The sequence below is a fragment of the Mercenaria mercenaria genome, chromosome 15, assembly GCF_021730395.1.
Source record: "Mercenaria mercenaria strain notata chromosome 15, MADL_Memer_1, whole genome shotgun sequence".
Classification (NCBI taxonomy): Eukaryota; Metazoa; Mollusca; class Bivalvia; order Venerida; family Veneridae; genus Mercenaria; species Mercenaria mercenaria.
In genome coordinates this window covers 61102107-61128371 of record NC_069375.1, presented here as the reverse complement: position 1 = coordinate 61128371, position 26265 = coordinate 61102107, and the positions used below count along the sequence as shown (strand labels likewise).

The 26265-nt window shown below is 34.2% G+C and overlaps 1 protein-coding gene across 2 annotated transcripts; it reads right to left on the bottom strand.

The window, feature by feature from the left end:
• Nucleotides 1–922: 922 nt before the first annotated feature.
• Nucleotides 923–26172, bottom strand: LOC123556077 (protein FAM166B-like). Of its 2 annotated transcripts, XM_045346674.2 has the most exons (8): nucleotides 25769–26172; nucleotides 24539–24610; nucleotides 21890–21965; nucleotides 18154–18286; nucleotides 16599–16826; nucleotides 16004–16193; nucleotides 6480–6577; nucleotides 923–5831 (listed from the first exon to the last, which is right to left on the bottom strand). In XM_045346674.2, exons 1-8 carry the CDS (start codon nucleotides 25852–25854, stop codon nucleotides 5719–5721), a joined length of 996 nt encoding a protein of 331 aa, XP_045202609.1. In that variant the 5' UTR covers nucleotides 25855–26172; the 3' UTR covers nucleotides 923–5718. The 2 variants fall into 2 exon arrangements, with proteins under 2 accessions (XP_045202609.1, XP_045202617.1); XM_045346682.2 differs by lacking the exon at nucleotides 24539–24610.
• Nucleotides 26173–26265: the final 93 nt, after the last annotated feature.

The window sequence follows — 26265 nt, the reverse complement described above, 5'->3', positions numbered from 1 at the left end:
ACTGTCTTACGGTGGTTTTACAGCTGTAAACTAAAATCTACAACTGTAAAATCGATGTTGTTATATAAAACCCACAGATGTAAATTTGAAATAATTGCGAGCGTAATTTTCAAATAAAAAATCAAGGTCTTTAACAGCTACAGGTTCATTTATTCATTCCATACTGGCAAGTTGTTTCACACATACGGTCTATTGTTTCCTCTAGTTGAAGGTTCGAAATTTCATAAAGTGAATCAGTGAGCCTGCTGTAAGTAACAATAATATATGCTTGGTGGCAGACAAAGGCAATACATCCAATGCAGGAATTCTTCTACCAGTTACAGAAGTTGTTCTGTTCACCACTTTCATCACGTCCGGTCGTGGCCATGCAAGTTTATATCCAGTGTAGCGCCTTTTTTACAATACCATGAGCCTGCAGGGTCTCTCAGTGGTTTTGAAACCCATTCTGTTTTTTCCAAAAAAAGGTCACAAGAAGTGTTCCATTCAAGTCTTTTTTTGTTATCTGCCACAGGTGATGACTTTCATGATCACTTCTGTTGTTAATGTAACCGTAATTTATAAGAGGTGCTTTTAATTAATATTTATGCTGGGTTTGAAGTTTGTAGTAACTAATGTTAAATAGTAAGGGCAAATTTCTTTTTGTTTCCATGACAATATTAAAAACGGACAATATGCAACAATCTGACAGATATATGCAACAATATGCAACAGATTTTTGTGTTGAATACCGCAAATGTAAATCCTTTTGAACTAATGTTATTTTTTGCAACTTACACAATACATGCAGTCGTTTAGAGATAAATCAATCATGACACAATCTATGGCAAATACGTTTTTCAAATTTTCTTCTATGAAAATGCATGGCATGAAAAGACCTATTAGTATATTTTGGATACAATAACAACAATCTGTACAAACAGAATGTTTCTTAACATTTATTAGTTCAATGATACATGCAATAAATCAGACAGAGCTGATATGTAAGAAGGGTGTCAAGTCTTTCAGAATAAAGACACCAACTGTCCAATTTGAGAAGTACAGCAGAACAGTATTTCCTTTATTTACAATCAAAACTAAATTTATAATAATCATACATTAAAGAGTGACTATGTAAATAAAAAAACACAATATTTTTTAAAGAAATAGAATGTTTTGTACCTATAAACATGAAAACCACTGATTACTTAATATATGAAAATCACAGCCATCCCAAGTCTAGACTTATATTTATTTAACTCCGAAGTTTAAAGAATAAAAAAGTGACTTTATTTGTAAATAAAAAGAAAGATTTAAAGGAAAAATATAATTATTGTACTTTAAAGCCAGATAATCACAATTTATTTCTTAAATATCACAGCAGTAAACAACAAAATTTATAAAACTCCTAATCTTATAATTATTATAACACACATTAAAGAGTAACTATAGAAATAAAAAGAAAAAATTAAATAATCTTCTTAAATCTTCAGCAGATATAAAATTCATGTCAATTAAAATTTGCAGTAACTGAAAATCTTGGTAGTATTTATTGACATAAATTTTATTCTGTTACCTCCATCTCAGACATTAAAGAGTGACTATTAGTATAAAAGAAAAAAATGGAGAAAATCACAGAAAGCATATAATGTGAAAGAAAAGAATGTTCTATATATCGCAAACAGCTTATCATTAAGAGATAATTAAAAAATATTTAAGTATAGTGTTGTCAAAAACTTGAAACAATATTTTAATGAAAAGCTAAAAGTAGCACTAAACTGATGGAAATTAAAGTCATAGCCAGGGTGATTGAAGGGGCATATGTATGGCATTAAACTATAGGTGTCTCCACAATGACAGTTTACCAATATGGAAAATAAGCACTTCACCATATAAGAAATGCATTAAATCTTAAGTACACATGAAGTGCTGGAGTGACCAAAGGTTCCTTTTTGAAGGTGTAGAAACACTTAAAGCAGGTTCTTCTGTAAATGTGTGGAAATGTTGAAAGCCGGTTCTTAAACAGCCGTGTTACAGCTGGGTGCTGAAATTTTCCAACAATATCATCTTTCATGTATAAAAATATCTACAAAGAGATCAGTGATTGGACATGTTATAAGCCGAGAAAGCTGTATACACAAACATGGTTCATTAATGTGTAACATATAGTTTAACAAACAAACAGAACCATTAATTCAAATACAAGTTCAATTCAACATGTTCTAAATTGAGCAATTGGTAATTCTAAAATTTTGAGTGCATTAAATATCAAAACATCAACTAACCAACAAATTTAATAGTTTTGTTAAAATATGAATAACACAATTTCTGGTAAATATTATTTTGTAAACAAAAGGTTTTGCGTATAAATAAACTATATGGCTATATTTTAGCACAACATCACTTAATTTTTATTATCAACACATAAAACACTATATAACATACAAATTTTCTACTCCTTTTCAGTTTTAAAAGTTTTACAAAAAATTTCAAATAATTATGTGAACCTAGTGCATTTAACCTATCGCATATATTAACACTAAAGATGAAACTTTTGCGTCTCAAAATTTACAAAAAAAAAAGGTGAGATCCACAGTGCAGTAGTTTACTCATTGACTACGATATGTTTTTATTTAAAACTTATTTATTACAGATAATTCATCAACTCAGGGAACTGGCCAATTAACTAGGGAAGCACATAGTCAACTGGCAATTTTTGAGCATTTACTTCTATGCAGAGTGTGTTAAGACAAGAGAAGATCTATAGGACTATGAACAAAATTTTGGTAGGTAAAGGGTCTAAAAATTTAACACTTTATCAAAAACTTTATTTATAAACAATTTTCGTCCCAACCTTAAAGGAACTTTAACCTTTAGCATGCTAGATAAACTGTCGTCTGCTGGGAATGTTGTCTGCTTAAATTGTAAAGTTCATTCAATTTGCTCCAAAACTGGAATAAATATTGTCAGAGTAGCAAACAGCTTGGAACCTGATCAGACGCCGATTTAATCGGCGTCTGATCTGGTTCCAAGCTGTTTGCAAAGGCTGTTAAATTCGCCTGCAGCAGGCTAAGGGTTAAGGAAAGCTTTCATTACATGGCAGTCTCTATGAGTCTAATGAGCTCTGAAAAACAATAATTCTAATCTATACAATAAAGAATATATTACATATACATATAAAATGCATTCTTCGGAAACTGCAAGCTTAAACCTTAACCCTGCTAAATTTCTAAAATGGACTGGTCCGTCATTCAATTTGGGCAATACCATTTATTATTCAAAGGGGTGTTCAATGAAAGTTTACTGACTGAATAGCAAACAGTGCAGGCTGATCTTGGTCTGCACTGGGCAAGATCACTTACTGCCAGCAGGCTAAAGCTTAACAATTTGAAAAATAAAATTCAAAATAAAATGAATAAAACACCTTCAACAACTTCTGAAAGAATTTATGCCAAAAAAAATTAAAATTTCAAAATTCAACTTTTACAGTATGGTGTCATAAAATTTCATTAGATATCATTTTTTAAAAGTTGGAACTTTCTGGCATGGGGGTACCATATTTGGTCTGTGTATATACAATTGTTCAAGGGCCGACAGAATCCACTTAACATGTCATTTTTATGTCAAAACTTGACTTCACTTTGATGTCAATAACAATGTTAAACCTGTACTTTCTGCAGAAAGAAATTTATATGTACTAATGTGTACTAATATCACAGATATATGCAAAATGCTCCTTACAGCTTGTGTAAAATTCTTTCATATAATCAACACAAAAATACATCATGAACAAAATACAAGTTATGCATCGTAAATTTTGATTTAGTATTATGGAATGGTGGAAAAAATAAAGACCAAACATATCTATAATATTACAATACAGTTTAAATTCTTCTCTCTCAATGTGCCATTATGGCATACCATAGATTGAAAAAATATCCGAAAGTCGTAAAAACCTTAATGCATTAATGAGAGATGAGAGATTCCGACCATAATGCATTTATTTTGTCAATTGTATAACTCCCTTGATGAACCAACCCCACAGAAATACAGGGTAGCTTAACAAAGCATTGAGTCAATGTGAGGTTTGCATAGCTGCGGGGAAAAGTCAGAATTTTTTGTAGTGCTATTTTAGTCGATGCATTAAGAAAAGGACCTTGTAATCATTATACAACTTTGTTTAAGCATTTTTGCTATGCACAGTGTTTTATTGACCTGTTTTGGTACACTGTAACACATAATCTGGAATTTGTAAGAGGATCTGTTCTATTTTACTTCTTTTCTCTGTTAAAAGTTGGGCAAAAAATGCATCAAATCAGCTTGTCTAACACAACAAAATTATTTCTTATGAAATGAGATAAGGGGACAACTATACTAAGGTGTTCTTTACATTCAATGAGTTATGATCACTCTCTGTTAATCCCATTCCATTTTTTTTCATCACAACATATTTTTTTCATAATTAGCACTACAACATTCAACAGAAAAATGAAAACAACTTTCAATTTTCTACAAGTTACATGTCTATACATTCCTGATGAGGTTTGGGTATATCTTAGCACATCATTCAATCTTCAAACTGTTTAATATATAATACCTCGCCATGAGAAAACCAACATAGTGGGTTTGCGACCAGCATGGATCCAGACCAGCCTGTGCATCCGCGCAGTCTGGTCAGGATCCTTGCTGGTCGCAAACCCACTATGTTGGTTTTCTCATGGCACGGCTCATATTATATTAAACACATGCATTTTTTTCACCATGATAAGTCCATTCAAACATTCTTATATTCATTTTTTACTCCTAATTATGACTATAATATCCTATGCCGTATTAAACCAATCAGTCAGTCTGAGAGAAAACACATAAAGTAGTTGAATTTTCAATTAAAATATAAGATGGGCTCTACAAATTAGAGCACCTTGTAAAAACAGTCTTACGGTAAAATCATAAATATCATGTAATATGTCATTTTTCCATCTATACTAAAAGTTTTTTTCCCTTTTTTTTCTTCATCCGTTGTAGGAAAACTACATTTAAAACCCTTGAAATTTTCTGTTAAGGTAGCGAACTGGTAATGATGCTCGGCAATTTCCATGCAATAATGTATTCTTCATATATTATTTTGGCATTTTTCAACCATAACAACCCCAGAATGCTTAATGAGCCACACCATGAGGAAACAATATTGTGCGTTTGCGACCAACATGGATCCAGAGTGCACAGCCGCACAGTCTGGTCAGGATCCATGTTGTTCGCAAACAGTTTTTCTAATTGCAACAGGCTTTGAAAGCAAATAGCATGGGTCCTGACCAGACTGCGCGGAAGCGCAGGCTGGACTGGATCCATGCTGGTCGCAAACGCACAATGTTGGTTTTCTCATGGTACGACTCAAATGGCATATGGAGAACAGGTAATTGAATGGACGATGCTAAGAGTCATTGCAGGCCCACTACCTTAAACAAATTATCACCTATAATAAATCCTCTGCTTGAAGTGTTTTTAGCCAACTTGCAAATACGCATAATCAGCAAATATACTCTTTGTGGTTGAATCTGATGCCACAACTGTTCAAGAGAAAACTGTCTTTAACTGCTGAATGATCCTTACCTACAGACCAATAAGTACATTTTACATTCATAGTGTTTTTTTTTTCTTTCTGAAGCTATCGTCATCTCTCAAGACACTAATCAGGTCAGACACAGCACTCTGAAGAAAACTCATTGCCGATGACATAAATTTCTAGATTCCTTCTTTCTGTTGGATATGTTCCCCGAATGAAGTTGCGGGGTGGCTACAGACTTCTAAAGTTCTGGTAGTGTCTCCGTACGTGTTTCCAAACACAAATCGTTTTTCTGTAAATGTAAAATATATATATGTGAGGTTATTATAATTATTACTATTATTATACCAGATTTATGTAGCACCCTTTTCAAGATAAACACGATCAAAGGTGCTTTACATTTAGCACACAGGGCGCGAAATTCATCTTCTCTACTAGTACAGACACAGAACAATCTAACCAGAGGGATGGAGTGTGATAAAGCCCCTAGAACAGATAGAGAGAAATCCTTTTTAGATACAGACCTGTCCGGCTAACTTAGCCTAGCTCTTAACAAATAGTCGGGTTCTTTAATGTGCCCAGTGTAGCACATGAAGTCGTCTTTCCAGGGAAGAACCAGTACCGGCCTCTTAGTTATGTGAGAGGCACTCAAGGGCAACTCATAAATTTCCAGTGCCTAGACTGGGATTCGAACCTCGGACCTCTGGACTGACACCACTAGACCACCGGCCCACCTAATACCTCAGGGCATTTGCATACAAAAGATTATTAATGGAAACATGTTTTCTGCTGTAAATATAGTCAAAAGACAATGTATGCAGACAACAGAGAACACCCAAATATGTAAACAGTTTTCCTTACTTTGACTGAAATATGATGAGATTATACGGACAACAGATAAACATAAAATTCTAATTTCTGCTAGAAGATTGCAACTTACGTGGAATGTATCCCGTGTATTTTGGAATCATGCCGTCTGTTTGGTAAAGTCTTCTATTATAGGCTGCAGGTGCACTTTGTAGCTGTTCCCGTGGAATTCTAAAAACAAGAATGGAAGAATTTTAAAGCAGACCAGACGACAGAATTAAGTTTCCTTTTAGTAAAACAAGAGGACCATGATGGTCCTGAATCGCTCACCTATCTCCACATGACCCAGTGTTCAACTGAGTATGACATCGTTATTTCTATTATCTGACATAGTGACCTAGTTTTATGAGCACATGTGACCTAGATATCATCAAGATAAAAAATTCTGACCAATTTTCATGAAGATCCATTGAAAAACATTGCCTCTAGAGAGGTCACAAGGTTTTTCTATTATATGACCTAATGACCTAGTTTTTGAAGGCACGTGACCCACTTTTAAACCTGACCTAGATATCATCAGGTTGAACATTCTCACCAATTTTCATGAAGATCTCGTGAAAAATATGGCCTCTAGAGAGGTCACAAGGTTTTTCTATTTTTCGACCTACTGACCTAGTTTTTGAAGGCACATGACCCAGTTACGAACCTGACCTAGATATCATCAAGCTGAACATTCTCACCAATTTTCATGACGATCCATTGAGAAATATGGCCTCTAGAGAGGTCACAAGGTTTTTTCTATTTTTAGATCTACTGACCTAGATTTTGACCCCACATGACCCAGTTTTGAACCTGACTTAGATATCATCAAGATGAATTTTCTGACCAATATTCATGAAGATCTCATGAAAAATATGGCCTCTAGAGAGGTCACAAGGTTTTTCTATTTTTAGATCTACTGACCTAGTTTTTAACCCCACGTGACCCAGTTTCGAACTTGACCTAGATATCTTCAAGGTAAACATTCTGACCAATTTTCATGAAGATCCATTGAAAAATATCGCCTCTAGAGAGGTCACAAGGTTTTCCTATTTTTAGACCTACTGACCTAGTTTTTGACCGCACATGACCCAGTTTCAAACTCGACCTAGATATCATCAAGGTGAACATTCTGACCAATTTTCATGAAGATCCATTGAGAAATATGGCCACTAGAGAGGTCACAAGGTTTTTCTATTTTTAGATCTACTGACCTAGTTTTTGACCCCACATGACCCAGTTTCAAACTTGACCTAGATATCATCAAGGTGAACATTCTGACCAATATTCATGAAGATCTCATGGAAAATATGGCCTCTAGAGAGGTCACAAGGTTTTTCTATTTTTAGATCTACTGACCTAGTTTTTAACCCCACGTGACCCAGTTTCGAACTTGACCTAGATATCATCAAGATGAACATTCTGACCAATTTTCATGAAGATGCATTGAGAAATATGGCCTCTAGAGAGGTCACAAGGTTTTTCTATTTTTAGACCTACTGACCTAGTTTTTGATGCTACGTGACCCAGTTTCGAACCTGACCTAGATATCATCAAGATGAACATTCTGACCAATATTCATGAAGATCTCATGAAAAATATGGCCTCTAGAGAGGTCACAAGGTTTTTCTATTTTTAGACCTACTGACCTAGTTTTTGACCCACGTGACCCAGTTTCGAACTTGACCTAGATATCATCAAGGTGAACATTCTGACCAATTTTCATGAAGATCTTGTGAAATATATGGCCTCTAGAGAGGTCACAAGGTTTTTCTATTTTTAGACCTACTGACCTAGTTTTTGATGGCACGTGACCCAGTTTCGAACTTGACCTAGATATCATCAAGATGAACATTCTGACCAACTTTCATAAAGATCCCATGAAAAATGTGACCTCTAGAGTGGTCACAAGCAAAAGTTTACGGATGCACGGACGCACGGACGACGGACACCGCGCGATCACAAAAGCTCACATGTCACTTTGTGACAGGTGAGCTAAAAAGGTTCCCTACCAGTCCTATCTATGGTCAAATCTTAAGGGTAATGAAACTCTGGCTCATGGTTGTGAAACTGTCAGAGTTTTGAGACCAGTCTAAAAACTGAAGCAACTGATTGGTTGTTTTTGAGCATATATTTGAAATTGACCAATGGCAAAGCTGCAATCAAAGACTGGTCTCCAAATCTATTTTTATAACCTCTTACCGAGGGCTATGTGTTGTATTCTTTACCTTAAACAATGACAGAAAAGCTGGATACTTGTCTAAAGCAGTCACCCAGATGACCAATCTGTCATGACTATAAATTACATACACACAACAGTCAATATGTTATATATTAACCTTTAGCATGCTAGATAAATTGTCGTCTGCTGGAAATGTCGTCTGCTAAAATTGTAAAGTTCATTCAATTTGCTCCAAAATTGGAAGAAATATTGCCAGAGTAGCAAACAGCTTGGAACCTGATCAGACGCCGATTTAATCGGCGTCTGATCTGGTTCCGAGCTGTTTGCAAAGGCTGTTAAATTCGCCTGCAGCAGGCTAAGGGTTAAACAAGCTGTCTATCCTTAAATTTTATCTCAGCATTTGCCAAGTTTTGAAATTTGGGAGTTTTCTCATCTGATTTATCATGCATAAAAATTGAAGGTGTTTGTCTGACCGATGCAATATACCATTGACTCTATATGTGTTAGCACATACCCCAGTATATCCTTGGCACTTCATCATTTTTGAAGAATACGAGTTTTGTCGTTAGGTGGCAAACTATTGTACCAGTTTCGTCGCTTTATTATATTTACAGTGTATTACGCAAGCAAAATTTCAGATAGCATTTCAACTAACAGCTTTTTTCAGGGTTTGACAGAGCCAACCTTCTGTTTGACACTAAAATATAATTACCTTGCTAACAGAGATTTACACTTTGTATTAGTCTGCCCACACTTTTTTATTGTCTAATTCTAGCGGCACTTAAGAGACTGAATTTTTTGCGGCTTAACAAATTGAACAATATAACAATTAACTGTGGGAGTGTGTTATAACGCAAAAATAGTATGTATAACAAAGAAGTTGTTTAAACATATCTATTTTCATCATTATTTCTTAGAAATTATTCTCACACCCTCTTCCTAAAATTCTTCGCAAACAATAAGTGAATTTTAGGTCCCTTTTTTTTTTATTTTGCAAACAACAATATACATTGTATTCTTCTATATCAGGAATTCTTTCAGGCATAATAACAAAGATGCAAGGGTTAAAGGTCAGCTCCTTTGAGAACCAATCCTAATATCTGTAGTATCGGGTCTCATGTTAGGAGTACCTGTCCGTTTTGTTGTAAAATGATATACTGATCAATTTCATCAAATATGGTACAAAAATACTCTTCTTCTGATTACAAAGAAAACAACATTTCTCATCTCTTTTTTTATCCATAACATAGAAGTTATCCTCGGATTAATTACACATGTTTTCTTTTTAGCTCAACATTTTGAAAGTTTTCAAACAGTAGAGCTATTCTCGTCAATCTTTTGTCAGTGTTGATGTCCACATCACATAAGTTTTAAATGTAAGAAGGTTTTTTTCAAGAACTGCTAGGCCAAATGCTGTCAAATTTCACACATGTATTTGGCATAATGAGAGGACCTCACAGGACAAGTGAAATAATGCATGTATTTTATAGGTTACTAGTAATCGTGGGAAACATTTCTGCGTACTTAGTAATCAAAAATCCTTCAACAGAATTATAAGTAATGGAGCAGAAACAATCTTTTTACTTGACCTTCAAACAGTGACTGTGACCTTTAACTGAAAAGCATAGATCATGTGTAGACACGTCGTCTCATCATGGGGAAAGTTTTTGTGTAGCGCTCAGATAATCCATCAATTAATGCATATAAAAGATATGGAGCAAAAAATTTTTTTACTTGACCTTCAATATTGACCTTGATTTTTGACCTACAAGCACAAGTCATGTAATTGCATACTCTACATATTGCCCTCTATATACACACAAAGTTTTATGAACCTAGCTTGAATACTTTTTGATTAACTGCAGGATCCAGATTTGCAGACGGACGGACAGACAGATCAATGGATTAAGGGCATACCTATAGTCCCCTCCAGTGTTTGCCAAAATACCACATGTGAAAAACTGTGTTTTTAAAATACATGGCATCTCATAAACCTTTGGAATAATATACTTAGTCTAATAAACATTCGCAACATAAATAGTCTGAAATGTTTTTTTTAAAGCAATGTTCAAGATGTACATTTCTAAACAGTATGTTCAAGAAGTACATTTCTAAATAGTATTTTACAGAACAAGTGATATCAGAAGAATGATTTTGTTGCACAATAAATTTTCCGTTTTTACTTTTTCTTGTCTGAAATACATCACTATCTGACAGACTGGTCATCAAAATTTCTAATCAAAGTTTTGCAGATGCTTTGGGATCACTTTATATCCCAAAATGCCATCTTGCAAATGCCATTAGTACCTGAAAGGTAATAAAAGTCTGGAAACGGCAAATAAACTGAGTCATGAAGCTGATTCCCTGAACAATCCATTTCACTTATCTTCACTTTATCATATTATCTTTGCATGCTAAGGAGTCACATGACAGCACTTTGTTAAAACATTGAGAAACCCCTTTGTCGTAAATTGCATAGATGAGTATATCATGTGTAGAGGGTGATGGTGGTATGTAAATTGGGTCATCTGTTTCAGTGACTATAGATATTTTCATTTTTCATGGTAAATGTATGATGTTGTTTCTTTTTCATTCTATTCTATGTTAAACATTTGAAATAAGATGTATATAATTGTCTATATATTTCTTTATGTGTTATATTCTTTAAACAAGTGAATGAAGTATTGCCATGCAATACAAAGTCCCCTACTGGAAGGCACCTAATTTTCTCTACTGCAGTATAACATAATGAATTGATATCTGTCAATGATGTATAAACAATATTGTACTATATACAATATAATATAACAAAGCACTTGGATTAAAATCTGCATATATAAAATCGTACAGTTGTTTTCATTTGGAATTTTTTTTGGCCAATTATACAAAAAGTTATCATAAAAGTTATTTATAGTAACAACAAAATGAAATTAACCCTAAAAAAAAAATCTATAAAATATAAGTCTACAAAAAACTCTTTACCAGATAGAGATAGATCAAAATACACCTAAAATTTGGATGTACCATGCATGTTGTACCACAGAAAAGTGGTCTTGATTTTTTCCTACGGCCAGTAATAAAAACGTTACAATATAATCTATTTATAGTAACAACAAAGGGACATAATTCTAAAAAAAGTGTGCCTTATGGTGATGAACATCTGTGCCAAGTTACATCAAAATCCCTCCATGCATGAAGAAGAAATGCTCCGGACAAAGTGATTCTTGAATTTGACCTTTAACCTCTAAGTTTGACCTTGACCTTAGACCTAGGGACCTGGTTCTGGCGCACGACAATTTAATCTCATTGTTGTGAACATTTGTGCCAAGTTACATTAAAATCCCTCCATGCATAAAGAAGAAATGCTCCAGACAAAGTCATTCTTGAATTTGACCTTAGACCAAGAGCCGGGGCTTTGCGCACATGTTGTCTCATCCAGGGGAATGTTTGTGCCAACTGATATTTAAATCCTGTTTTGCATGACAAAATTATAGACTGGACAGGACAAAAATCCTATTGACCTTTGAAGTGTGACCTTGATCTTTGAGCTAGGGGTCCGGGTTTTGCGCATGACATTTGTGCCAAGTAATATCAAAATCCCTTCATGGATGGCAGGACCAGACAGGAAAAAAGCCCTATTGACATTTGACCCCCAATGGTGACCTTGACCTTTGAGCAAGGGCTCTGGGATTTGCGCATGACACATTGTCTCATCATGGGGAACATCTGTGCCAAGTAATATTGAAATTCCTTAATGAACGACAGACAGGAAATAGATCATGTTCATGCCATGTTAACATTTGACTGCTAAGTGTGACCTTGACCTGTAAGCTAGGGGTCTGAAAGTACTGCATGACACATCATCTTATTATGAGGTACAATTGTGCCAATTGATATTAAAATCCTTTCATGGATGGGAGAGTTATGGACCGGACAGGAAAAAGCCCTGTTGACCTTTGACCTCCAATTGTGACCTTGATCTTTAAGCTAGGGGTCTGGGTTTTGCACATGACACGTCGTCTCATCATGGAGAACATTTATGCCAAGTAATATTGTAATCCCTTGATGGATAACAAGGTTCTGGACCGGACAAGAAAAAAAACCTATTAACATTTGGCCCCCAATTGTGACCTTGACTTTGAGCTAGGGGTCCGGGTTTTGCGCATGACATGTTGTCTCATCAAAGGGAACATTTATGCCAAGTAATATTGTAATCCCTTGATGGATGACAGAGTTCTGGACCGGACAGGAAAAAAACTCTATTGACCTTTGGCCCCCAATTGTGACCTTGACCTTTGAGCTAGGGGTCTGGGTTTTGCACATGACATGTTGTCTCATCATAGGGTACATTTTCTGCCAAGTTATATCAAAATCCCTTCATGGATGGCAGAGTTATGGACCAGACAGGAAAAAAGCCCTATTGACATTTGACCCCCAATGGTGACCTTGACCTTTGAGCAAGGGCTCTTGGATTTGCGCATCATCATGGGGAACATCTGTGCCTAGTAATACTGAAATCCCTTAATGAATGAAAGAGTTATTGACCGGACAGGAAACAGACCCTGTTCATGCCATGTTAACATTTGACTGCTAAGTGTGACCTTGATCTTTGAGCTAGGGGTCTGAAAGTTGTGCAAGACACATCGTCTTATTATGAGGTACAATTGTGCCAATTGATATTAAAATCCCTTCATGGATAGGAGAGTTATGGACCGGACAGGAAAAAAGCCATATTGACCTTTGACCTCCAATTGTGACCTTGACCTTTAAGCTAGGGGTCCGGATTTTGCGCTTGACACATCGTCTCATCATGGGGAACATTTGTGCCAAGTATTATTAAAATCCCTTCATGGATAAAAGTGTTATGGACTGGACACGAAATTGCGGACAAACGGAATGACGGAATGAGGAAAAGCACATTCCTATAGTCCTCGAAACTGGTTTTCAACCAGTAGGGGACTAATAAAGATATTTCTATTATGATTATTATCATTATCCTTCTTATCATTAATATTATAATTATTATTACTACCACTGTCATGGTCATCATCATCATTATTATTATTATCATTATTTTCATTATTATCATCATCTCTTAAGACAGATGGCACAAGAAAGATCCTGAGATGTGATATATATACCTATGGCCACTCAGATGAGTTGCTTACTTTCTCATATAACATAATAAGATATTTTAGATGTGTTGAAATGACTCTGAAATTACATTAGTTAAAGTGCGATTTTGTCACAATTGTCAATGACGCATGTCTTTTATTGAGAAATTCATTAATTAGAAATAACACAAGTTTACCACCATATATAAATGCTCTCTTAATATAATGTAATATAAGTGAATATTAATAAAATGTAATTGATATAACTCCAGGTAGAATGGCACCATTCTCCTTTCAATTACACATACATAACTAGAGATGTCACAAGACTGACGAATTATACCCCAACAATATGGTCTTGTCACAGACCTAAGCCAATGTCAAAGGTGAACTTGCTTGACCTTTGACCTACTGACCTCAAAATCAATACAGGTTATTTGCTGGTCATGATCAACCTTCCTTTTAAGTTTAATAATCCTCGGTCCAAGCGTTCTCAAGTTATTGTCCGGAAAAGGTTTAAGTGTTCTGGGTCACTCTGACCTTTGGAACTGAAAATAAATAGGGGTCATCTGTTGGTCATGGCCAACCTCTCTATTAAGTTTCGTGATCCTAGTCCAAAGTGTTCTGAAGTTATTGTCTGAAAAACGTTTAAAATGTTCCAGGTCACTGTGACCTTGACCTGTGACCTACTGACTTAAAATTATAAGGGGTCATCTGCTGGTCATAACCAACCTCCCTATCGATTTTCATGATCCTAGGCCCAAGCGTTCTCAAGTTATCATCCGGAAACTGTTTAACTATTTTGTGTCATTGTGACCTTGACCTTTGACCTACTAACTTCATAGTCAAAATTGACCTGTACTTTATCATGTTACACCTCTGTACAAAAAATTATGATCCTAGACCCAAGTGTTCTCAAGTTATCATCCAGAAGCCATTTAACTGTTCAGAGTCATTGTGACCTTGACCTTTGACCTACTGACCTGTATTTCATGATGTTACACCTGTGAATCAAAATTTATGATACTAGGCCTATGCTCAAGTTATCATCAGGAAACCATTTTACTGTTCAGGGTAACTGTGACCTTGACCTTTGACCGGCTGACCCCAAAGTCGACTCTGACCTGTATTTTATCATGTTACACCTGTGTACAAAAGATTATGATCTTAGACCCAAGCGTTCTAAAGTTATCATGTTTCAAGTTAACTGTTTCAAGTCATTGTGACCTTGACCTTTGACCTACTGACCCCAAAGTCAAACTTGACCAGTATTTTCTGATGTTACACCTGTGTACCAAAAATTATTTAAATCAGTCAAGCCTTTATTGAGTTATCATCCGGAAACCATGAAAACCAACGGACCGACAAGCTCACTCCTATATACACCCCGCCCCCAACTTCGTTCCCCAAACTTTGTTTTGTGGGGGTATATTTATGATGATACATATAGTTTTTCTTTTTAGTTTTAAATGTCTAAGTTATAACAGTACTTCAACTTTTCTGTTAACATTTTCCAACTCTACTAGCTATTTCTTTCTTTAAAAGAAGGCATGACTGTACCACTTACAAACAAGAAATTGTTACAACTTATGTCCCTAGTGTGCTCCAAAAATCAAAACAAAAAGTTGCATAAGTACAGAAAAATGGTCAGTTGCTATAATGGAAAGGACTTTTACCCAATAAAAAAAAAAAGAAGTCTTTAATCAAACTTTTGGCTCTCTTTTAACCCTTGTCATGATAGACCTGATTGATTCTGCCTTTCAGCCAGTGTAGATCATGATCAGCCTGCACATCCACGCAGTCTGATCATGATCTACAATGTTCACCATTACAGTCAGTATCTTATTTCGATAAGCACCCTTTAAACAGTCAATGGAACTGTCCAAATTCATTATAGAAATTTAGCAGGGTAAGGCTTAAGATAAACCTAATTAGATAATTCAGTAAAATCGCCTTTAAAACTCTTAAAATTCTGTTTTACTAAATCTTTTTTATTTTAAACTAGAGCTATCACTGAATGTGATTAATATCCCATGATGCCTCTCTGATTCATGGAAAGACCAACAGATGCACAGAAAGAATTTGAAGTCAACTATCTTGACCCTAGTGACCTGAATAAAATTCTGTGGAGGTAAACAATAATTTTTATTGACGCTACTTTTATGAAAGTCCTTTATGTGTTGTTATTTTAAAGTTTACTTACTGTTCTGGATATGTCTTTGCAAAGGAATTATGGGCAGACAGACCAAACATCAATAAATACCCATATATTTTGTATCTTGTGGGGTGTGAGTAAAATGTGACTCAACTTTATCAACCTACTTTTCTAATGCTTTTGGCAAGGTTCCGGTCAATCTCTCAGACTGTCTCGCAGTTTCCCGTACAAACTGGCTAAATCCATTGTCACATGCCACATGGTACCGATGTCCGAGCCCAAGCTCAGTGGGTTTTATTCTAGGTATATAGCCATTGTATCCCGGTATAGGTGGCTCTGTCAGAGGTCGCTTGTCCTCTGAAATGTTATAATTTTCATAATTAATTGAGATATTATCAAAGAAGAATATTTGGATGTCAGCTTTGAAGAAAAGTTTTTGAAAATCATCCTTAAGAAAAACATTTGGATGTAGCATTTTACACAGAAACTTAAGTTAAAGGTAAGACTTCCAAAAAATGTGAAAATCTTGTCACAGAAAAGGCATTAATTCTGTGATTCATTTGAAATATGCCTTACTTTCGATTCAAACAGCATTTCTTGACATTGCAGTTAACTAGAACTGCCTTGACCACAGCACAACCTTTCTCATTTAGGTGGAGTTTAAAACTGTATATTCCCTAAAATACTGAAAAGCTTGTATCTTTTTTATGATATCTAGAAAGTAAATTTTTGTAGTTACTGTTACAAGAACAAAAACATTACCCATTAATAAAGGTCTAGACGGATGAGTATCTCTATAACGGTCAAGTTTCTCTTTCACTGAAGGGTCATGTGACGTTGCTGTTAATCTTGGTATTGAGCTTACTTGGCGGAACAAGTCACGTTGCCGCTGGTCATGGTTTGATCTGTTTGTCATGTATTCATCGATACATACGTCACAGTCTTCTTTATATGTACCGCCAAATTTAAATGTCATTCTTGGAATATAACCTGTTGTGGAAAAGAAACGCAAACATAATTAACTTCCATTGTAGTAAACAGAATTTTTTTCTTATTATATTTAAAAGAAATATTAAAATTACACTTGCTTCAGTTTAACAGGAATAACTTTGGTTTACCTTCAATGATTTATAACATAGCTACACACACATATATATAGCTAAAGCATTACCGTACAAATTTTAAAGCAAGGGAGAAAACTCTTGAGGGCTATAATCATATGCAAAAGTTGTTATTGTTTACTCCCCTTGGACATTATAAATACCTGGTATTGGGGAAAAGACATTTTTTTTTGCTTTCAGGTTTAATTTAACAGTTTATTACCAAGTACGTGGCACTGTATTTGTATTTCTTTCCTATTCTAAAGATGGAACTTTTACTAAAATAACTGCTCATGTTTCTTTTTACTTAATTTATAGTCGTTAATGTGTTTTTATTCAAAATTGAACAAGAGTGGCAAACTGTGTCACAGCAAATTACTTCCAACTTTAATGATATTCTATTACTGTGCAGTCCTGTTTTTCAATTAATTCAAGGGCCATAACTCAAGAGTGACAAAGACTATCTGGCTGGTTATCAAACTTTACAAAGATAATATGCCAATAAACTTTTTAGGTTTGGTGATCATTGGACAAGAACTGCTTATTCATAAGTTATTAATTGGACACCGTCAATCCTTGCAATTTTAACTTATGACATTGTGATCATATCTGGCAAATACTGGATAAGAACTGCTCATGTTAGAGAGCATACACTGTCAATTTTCACAATTCTGAGTAATTCAAGGGCCATAACTGAAGAAATACTTTGAGGACCCAAATGGTTTTCCAACTTGTTCGAGATATTTTGACCATAACCATTGTGACCAAGTTTGGTGAAGATAAGAACTACTCAAATAATAATATGTCCTGTTTTACTGTTCCCTAAACTTGCCACAAAAAAACAACCTCTGTACAACAATGCATATAATTTTCCGAACAGTTTTCTCTAGACAGGCTGCCATTATAATGAGGTGTTTATTCTACAGTTAACAGAGGTGCTGGTTGGCAGTTTACCTAGCTGTCATTTAATAGAGCTGTAGGTAAACAGAGGTGTTAGTTTATAATAGAGGTGTCAGTTAAGAGGTGTCATTTAACAAAGGTGTCAGTTAGCGGAGGTTTTGGTTAAAAGATGTGTCATTTAACAGAGGTGCCAGTTACCAAAGGTGTCATTTAACATAGTACCAGTAGTCAGTTCGCAGACGTGTCATTTAACAGGGGTGTCAGTTAGCAGATGTGTCATTTAACAGAGGTGTCACTTAACAGAGGTAATACTATACCTGTATATCCTGGCACCATTTGTTCTGTGTATTTATTATCACCCGTTGATTTTGGCAGTGTATTGCGTAGTTCTACAAGTTGTACCCCTTGGCCGGGGGTGACGGCATTTGATGGATGGACATGTATACGTGACTGAAATACACAAAACATAAATAATAATAGTAAATCAACTTGAAATACAAACATAAATATCTCTTCTTCATTTAGACAGTGTACTACATTGTACAAAGAATATGAAGACAAGGCAAGACTATGAATGGCTGAAAGAGTGTCAGCCTGGACCACTGTAGCATTTGCAAGCTTAGCCATTTGCAACAATTCCATAAAAAGTGGCTCAAACTACAACTATAACTAACATATAGACTGACAGTATGATTATTATAAATAAATACTGACTCTTTTCTATGATACAAAAATTACAAATAAGTTCACTCTGAATACAGTCTCTAAACTGACAAGTCTTAGGAACAAATGAAATGTTAACCTTTGTGGGTTTTGAGTTTGGAGGCTATTCGTAATAAGAAAAAACTTATTCTAGATGAAGACAACAATTGTTCATTTAAGCAGGATCTGACATTCCAGGATTTCCAGTTAAAAGGGATTTCACTCAGCAGAACTTTTCAATCTTTATTTACATTGTCAAAACCTCTTGCGTCACCAAAGCAAAGCATTCGTTTATACCGAGGGATCACTGTATACATTTCATTAAATCTTTCTTATTTATGTTATCAAACATAGGGTTTAACCAATTTACCAAATATACTTTCACTGAATAAACCAGGTATTTTATTTTGAAGCTCGTAACAGTCCTGATAAATAAGATAATCTCCAATATCAATATACCCTCGAAGCCAAGATAATGAGGATCTATAAAAGCACTACAGGCTGACACCATTTATTTAAAACATCTTCGCGAACCCTCTTGAAAATTTGAGATAAGTATATATGATGACAAGGCACAACACGCTGGGTAAATACAGCACTGAGCTTTCAACTACCGAAAAAGCAAATAAAGTGACGGGATTGGATTTATTATAAATTACAGAAGATTTCTTTTTAATCACACATTATTCAAGTATAAATTTTAAACAGTCTTGAGATAGAAATATTCTTTTTTTTTTTTTTTTTTTTTTTTTTTTTTTTTTTTTTTTTTTTTTTTTTATAATATTTTGCTTTATCAAAGTAAGTCTGTTTACAGATGGAAAAAAATAAAGAACTGTGCATGAGAAATTTGTATTGTGTTTAGAATAACAAAAATAATTTTGTCTAGAGGACATTGTTGCTATTCTCTGTCCAATATGGCATTATGGAAACAAAATCCAATGTTTTGCCGACAGCATTTTCCAACAAGCTAAAACTGCGATAAGTTGTGCCCCCTTACGATCAGAAATTATATATCGGCTGTTGTTATTTATTGCTACTATGTTAACAAAACATTAACAAACCATCAGCTTTTGAATTTTTTTACTGCCTTTCAATACTTAACCCCGTCATATGAACCGTTTAAAATTTAATATAAAATGATGATATAAATCTTTCGCCTTCCAATCGTTCAATCACGACCATCATACAAACAATAAAGATCTGTACAAAGCCAAATATTATTTACCAACTTGACAATACTTCACCGATCAATATAGTCTCCTTACCAATACAGTGACACCTATATGTTTTCCGATATAATCTTTCATCAATTGTAGATTAAACATCTTAAGGGGTTTCTTAAGAGATTTTATGATTTTTATGGTTCCTGTTTTTAGAGCATGATATGCAATAAGAATAATATATAATGGTATTCAAATAACATTTCTACTGTAATATGGTTTAAAACTGTATTCTAGCAAAAAAGTGATCTTAATTTACTGTAGTTTTCAATGATTGGGCAGGGTGTGTGCTTAGGGAGGTGGGGTGGGGTTTTACAAGTGAGTTTTGTTTTGTGTTTGTGAAGTTTAACGTCGCACCGTCACAATTCAGATCATATGGCAACATTCCAGCTTTGACCCCAGGTGTCCCTCCGTGCATTATTTCATCATGGGCAGGCACCTGGGTAGAACCACCGACCTTCCGTAAGCCAGCTGAATGGCTTCCTCACATGAAGAATTCAACACCTCGAATGCGGCTCGAACCCACATTGTTGAGGGGCAAGTGATTTGAAGTCAGCAATCTTAACCACTTGGTCCTATCAACAATAGAGTAAACGTGTATTAGCAAGACCGTATTATTCTGTTAAATGTTCATAATGCCTTGATTTGAAATGTGGCTGCCATATTTTCTGCCATGAATACAAAAGCTATTAATTTTCCGTTAAATCTTGTTTTCAATAATTGTTATCTCTAATAAATGTCTAAGATTTGAATATTGATGAATACAATAGAAAGTTTATTTGAATTTATTGTTTTGGTTACCTCCCTTTATGGCTCTAAACGGTAAACATTCATATACAGTATGAAAAAATGGCAACCATTTTGACCATTATAACTGTGCATAGCATCTATTTTGACAGCTTTTTCGTTTTTAACATAAAATTTAAATCCTTATGGGACTTTAAAACAATGTCTTCTATAATGAGATTTCCAAACTTTTTGTACAATTAAATCAATCCTGTTTTGTTTATGTAGATCATATGACTTTTCAACTGGAAGACCTCCCAGCTGCCCAACTTAGCATTACTTCAGGCATGGGGATTTGGGCGGCAGTGGAGGGATGGGGGGAGAGAGGAGGGGGAAGGGAAATTGTGTAGAACCATTGAACATCCATAAGCCAGCTAGATAAAAACATAAAAGTCTATTCATGTTTACCAAATGTCTGTGAACCAGTCAATTTTACATATATACATTGTACTTTTAGTCTTTACCACCTTCTGTATATGCTATTCACTTGTAAATTGAAAAATCACAATATTTAAGCAACTGCAAACAAATTTTAGGATTTGAGGCGTCAACATTTCAGATTTCTTTAAAAGGCATATATTTGGAAAACTGATTAATGTATTCAAAGTATAACCAAATGGGTTTCACCTTTAAAACTCGCGCTTTATTTGTATAATAGATTCAAACAAATTGCAATTTTTACGGAGAATTTAAAGCGCTGTTATGCAAGTATATTGGCTTTCACAGTTTCTTTAATACTTTCATTCTATAAAGTATAGAATTTATAGCTAATCCAATGTTACGAATGTTTAAGAAATGACGTAATTTATTGGTCAAGATATTTTCAACTTTAGATTAAAAATCTTTATATACCGATATCTCTTTAACGCTTTGAAGATTTTTGTTTTATATTTTTGGCAGGTACATAATTACATAATCCCAAACTCTGCAATGAATATCCTTTCTTTGAAAAAGGTCAAAAAGTTTTATTACATAATTATACATGTAACTAAATTGCAACAATCTACTTTTTTACCGACATTACTTCAAAATTTCCACAAAAAAAAAGGTAGAAAATTACTTAGAAGAATGTATAAAATTGCAGAATTTAAGATTTTGCCTTTTAAATGTTTGTAATATTGCTTGTACATGTAATTTCGTGAGAGATCCAATTTTTTCACTGCAGGATGGAAGGAGGCATTTGTACTGGGGAATGGGGAATACGGTATTTCTATGGTGTACAGACCTTGTATTTTTGGTGTTATTAATATCATATTTATCATGTCTGGCTATATGTTGCGGCAACAGAGCAAATAAAGAATTGTACGATTAATTTAAGACAACAAGCAAATAAAAAAAATCTTACCTTAGCAAGTTCATGTGTGTCTGTTCCATAGGTTTTACCAACACGGTACTTAATCTGTGGGCAATATCCCCGATATCTGAAAATATGCACGATAAAACTAAAAAACCTTTTACAAATGCAGCGAAAACAGAAAAATAAAAGTTTAAACTAAACCAAGAACCTACAGCAAACAAACTACATAACCCGCATCCTAAACAAAAAGCTTAGTATGTGAATACAAAGTCTGTTTTCATTTAAATAATGATTGTTAAGTACAAAGTTAAAATTAATTAATCATTTTCCTTGTTTTCATCTAAATAACAATTCAGAAATAAAGAGTAATTATTTTCATTGATTTCATGTCAAGAATGATTCAGAACTTGAGGAGTCAATTATAGTTTGTAATGTTCAAGTTAAACAAAATTATTGTAACTTTTTTTTCTCTTTCATCACAGCCAGGATTCAAAAGTGTGAAGTATTAAAAATAAATTATAAATATTAACTTTTAGTTGGACATTCTTTTAACCTTTAGCCTGCTGGCGGCAAATATTCTGACTTTCTGACCAGCACAGACCAAGATCTGCCTGATGTGCGATCATGGTCTACACTGTTTGTAAATCTGTCAGTAAATTTTCAGTGAACACCCCTTCAAATAATAAATGGTATAATGTACCAGTCCATTTTAGAAATTTAGCAGGATAAAGGTTAATACCAACTGCTGTTGTATTTAACTCCATGATTACAATAAATTATCTTCAAATATTTTCCTGGTTTATTTCTATGGACATCGCTTTTAGTTAAACAAGAAGTGACCACACAGCAACCAATCATTTAGTGCCAGAGTGAAAATTCAGTCAAAACCATCTTTGAAATCATGCTGATTTTCTTATTATTTTCATTTTCATACCAGCTAATGTTATTCTGAGTCTTTCATCATTTAATTATCCCACACACCCCACTTATTAAATATCCCTTTTCCTTCTAAACATGCGAAACCATTATTTAAAACAAATCAAGAAAGCTTTAATATTTTGATTTTATTTATAAAGCAGTCTCCTCCTTTCCACACTCACTGTTCTGTCTAGAACATGTAAATGGAAGAGACTATATTAACTTTATTTATGAGTAAAACTCAAATCTTTCAAAGGTTCAGAGTGAAGGAAATAAATAATGCACACTTTGAAGTCATTGGAAGTGAAACATACCTTAGACTCAGTCTTTTATGAATCTACCCCAAATAGGATTAAGGCTAACACAGTTATGTCATAACTGTAACAAAACTTAGATACTTTAGTCTTAAGTACATGCTTCCAAAGGTTATGAACCAATGTAACAAGTGTAATTTACTTAAATCTTAAGTAATAGTATCAAAAATGATAAACGAAGGCATGTTACAAGTGTAACATACTTTAGTTTTACATGTATGCTACACTGTATCAATGGATATGAACCGAAGTATGTCATAAGTGTAACACACTTTTAAGATGTAAGTGTAATAATTCTGCTAAAGATTATGAACAGAAGTATGTGCTGCGAAAGCTGTGGACAGCAATGCTCTACTATACATAAGCCTTATCACTAAAAGATCTAAACAACTTAATACGAAAGACCAAAAGTATGGCGTAACTTGGTGAAAAGCTTAAGCAGAGTTGTCGAACCTTAGTATAACTGCATGTCAGTTTATCACAGTGAGAAAGTTTGAAGTTTTAATCCATCACAAAACAAGTAACTGAAATACCAGTTAAAATAACAAAAAATTGCTAGGTCAGACAAGGGGAGTAACTTTGTAAAAGTGCAAAATAGAGCTATAAAACCCATGCATTGCATGTCAGATCATCAAATTAACAGGTTTGTGAAGTTTCAGTCTATTCCCACTTGTGGTTAACTAAACATCTGCTTACGTGCAAAAACTAAACAAAAAAATGCTGTGTCAAAATAGGTACAGAAATTTGTAAAAATGCAAAACGGAGTAACAAGATCTGTTAAGTGTGTTAAGCTTCAATCCATTTCCGAAAACTGTTACTGTGATACATGTACCAGCTTAACCAATTGGAATGTGGATGGGGACACAGATACTGATGAAAGGGTGAGTGCAATAGATCTAATTATTCTTTGAAAAGTCAAGCTAAAAATTGCAGAGAAAAAAAAAACGAGTGAGTGTTAGAGGGTGATACTTAAAGAGCCCTCACCTATAGCCCTAGTCTCATGACTTTGAAGTCTGCACATGAAAGCAATTTGAAATAAACCTACTGACAGTCTTTAAACATTTGAAAGTACATTGAATCAAGACTTAATTCAAAAGTATATACTGGTATCAGTAACATTAATATTCAAAAGTGTAGCACTCTGCATCAACATTTGACAAAACAGAACCTTAGGCCATAACGAAAAATACTTGTCTTGACAGCTGAAATGTTGTTTAAAGTAATTTTAAGAGTACATAAAATGTAGAATAAAATTGTACAGGTCTACTAACATTACAGTATTTTTGTGTAACACCAGCTAAACCAAAATTCATGAATGTAATGTTTAAATTGAAAACTATTTCAATTATTGCTAGGCAACATTTTGATTTTTGTCAGATGAGTAGATTTATCATGAGGAAGAAAGGCACAGAACATTCCCTTGCTACCAAGGGTTTTAGCACCTTATGCCTGGTGAATTATATACCCTGGAAGATTAACTCCAGCTCTAGGAGCCATGATACCACATCTATTAGATTGTTTGGCAATCTGCTTAATTCTAAAAGTACAATCATTATTATACCATATGTAAAATATGAGAATGTTCTAAAACTATGTTGAAAACCATTCTTTATCAACAGAGCAAAAAAAGGGGGAAAAAAACAAAAAATGTGATGTGAAGAAAAATATAACTGATAAAAATGTGTATTGACCAATTTATAAAAAAGGCTCCCAAAACCAATTAACTTTTATATTTCATATCTGTTGATCAGTTTGAATTCTGCACAATTATGCCTGTTTCTCGTCGATTCGAGCTTTCTCATCGATTCGAGCCCTTATGTTTTAGTAAAATTCATGCTCAAGTAGCATGTTCTTCCATCTGAAACTTCTGTCATTTACATTTTAAAGTTTTGGAAAATATTAGTCATGAAACCACTGAAAAAATGCGTAAATACCTGTTTTAATCTTTTGCATCAAAAATTGCTTATTTCAAAAGGAAATTACATAGTGAGTAATATTGTGAGCCCAAATTTCAAATTAAAAGAATCCTGAGCATATTTCGGCTGTTGAAACGAGTGAACAAGAAGTCAATCTTGATAGAAATTTGCTTTATGGAAATAGAATATGCAAACATTAACACTTAATGACCTTCCAAACAAAGGGCTCGAATCGATGAGAAAGTTTTAAAATGATGCACGGAGTTTGACCTCATTCAGTCTCATGCAAAAAAATACATATAAAAGATGATAAAATTGTAATTCTTATTGTCCATTGTTAAATGCAAATATTTTTGTAACAAAAATTATTTAATTGAACAGGTTTACAAAAATATGCACAACCCTAAAAGATTTAAGACGCTCGAATCAAGGAGAAAGCAGCATATATAGATCTAAACATTCTACAAAAATGTCTTAAAAAGTGCATTTGTTTGTAAATTTATACTTAATCAAATTATTCTAAGAAAAAAAATACAACATTGTATTGAAGAGAAAATTAAACTCATTAATTTTACTGCTATAAATAGTTTCACATTTCTTGTATTGTCATTAACTAGGGCAATGAACTTTCTTTGATCTTTTATTTATGATTTAATTCTATTTAAAAGTCATTCATTATAATTTAATCCTTTAAAGATCTAGAATGGATTTATCAGTCTAAGATATCAAGATAATTCTGTCTGCTGAAAAGCGAAATTGACAGGGTCAAATGAACTTACCCTGGTACGTGTGTCCCGTCTCTCAGAGTGGTGAACCCTCGACGTTGATCAAGGGACGGACCCCCTCCGAACGCTATCGTTGTCATTTTCCGCAATTACACTTTCTACAATAGCTGTGGAAATCCTTAAACAAATCTGTGTATCGATTTGATTGTTTGATTGATTTAACACACCGAGGGTCGTCGTTAAAGGCGCTATAAACAGTTGCTAAGGATGTCTACCTGGGTAAGCGGAGCATGACAAGATTTACCTGTCAATCGGCAAGATCAAAGATACGTCATGCTTACTTGCCGCAGACTGGTCACATTTATTACTGCCGTGGTTTACATTGTAATGTTTAGGAATACAGGCAAAAAAGGCAGAGGAATATAGTGTATCATATTCGGGCAACATCTGTCATTCTCTTTCTTCGTCTAGCTCCCTTGAAAGCTTGTAATTCTTCGAAATCTTCCGAGAATGACGTCATATCGCGAATTGTATAAACTGCAATCCAGTCT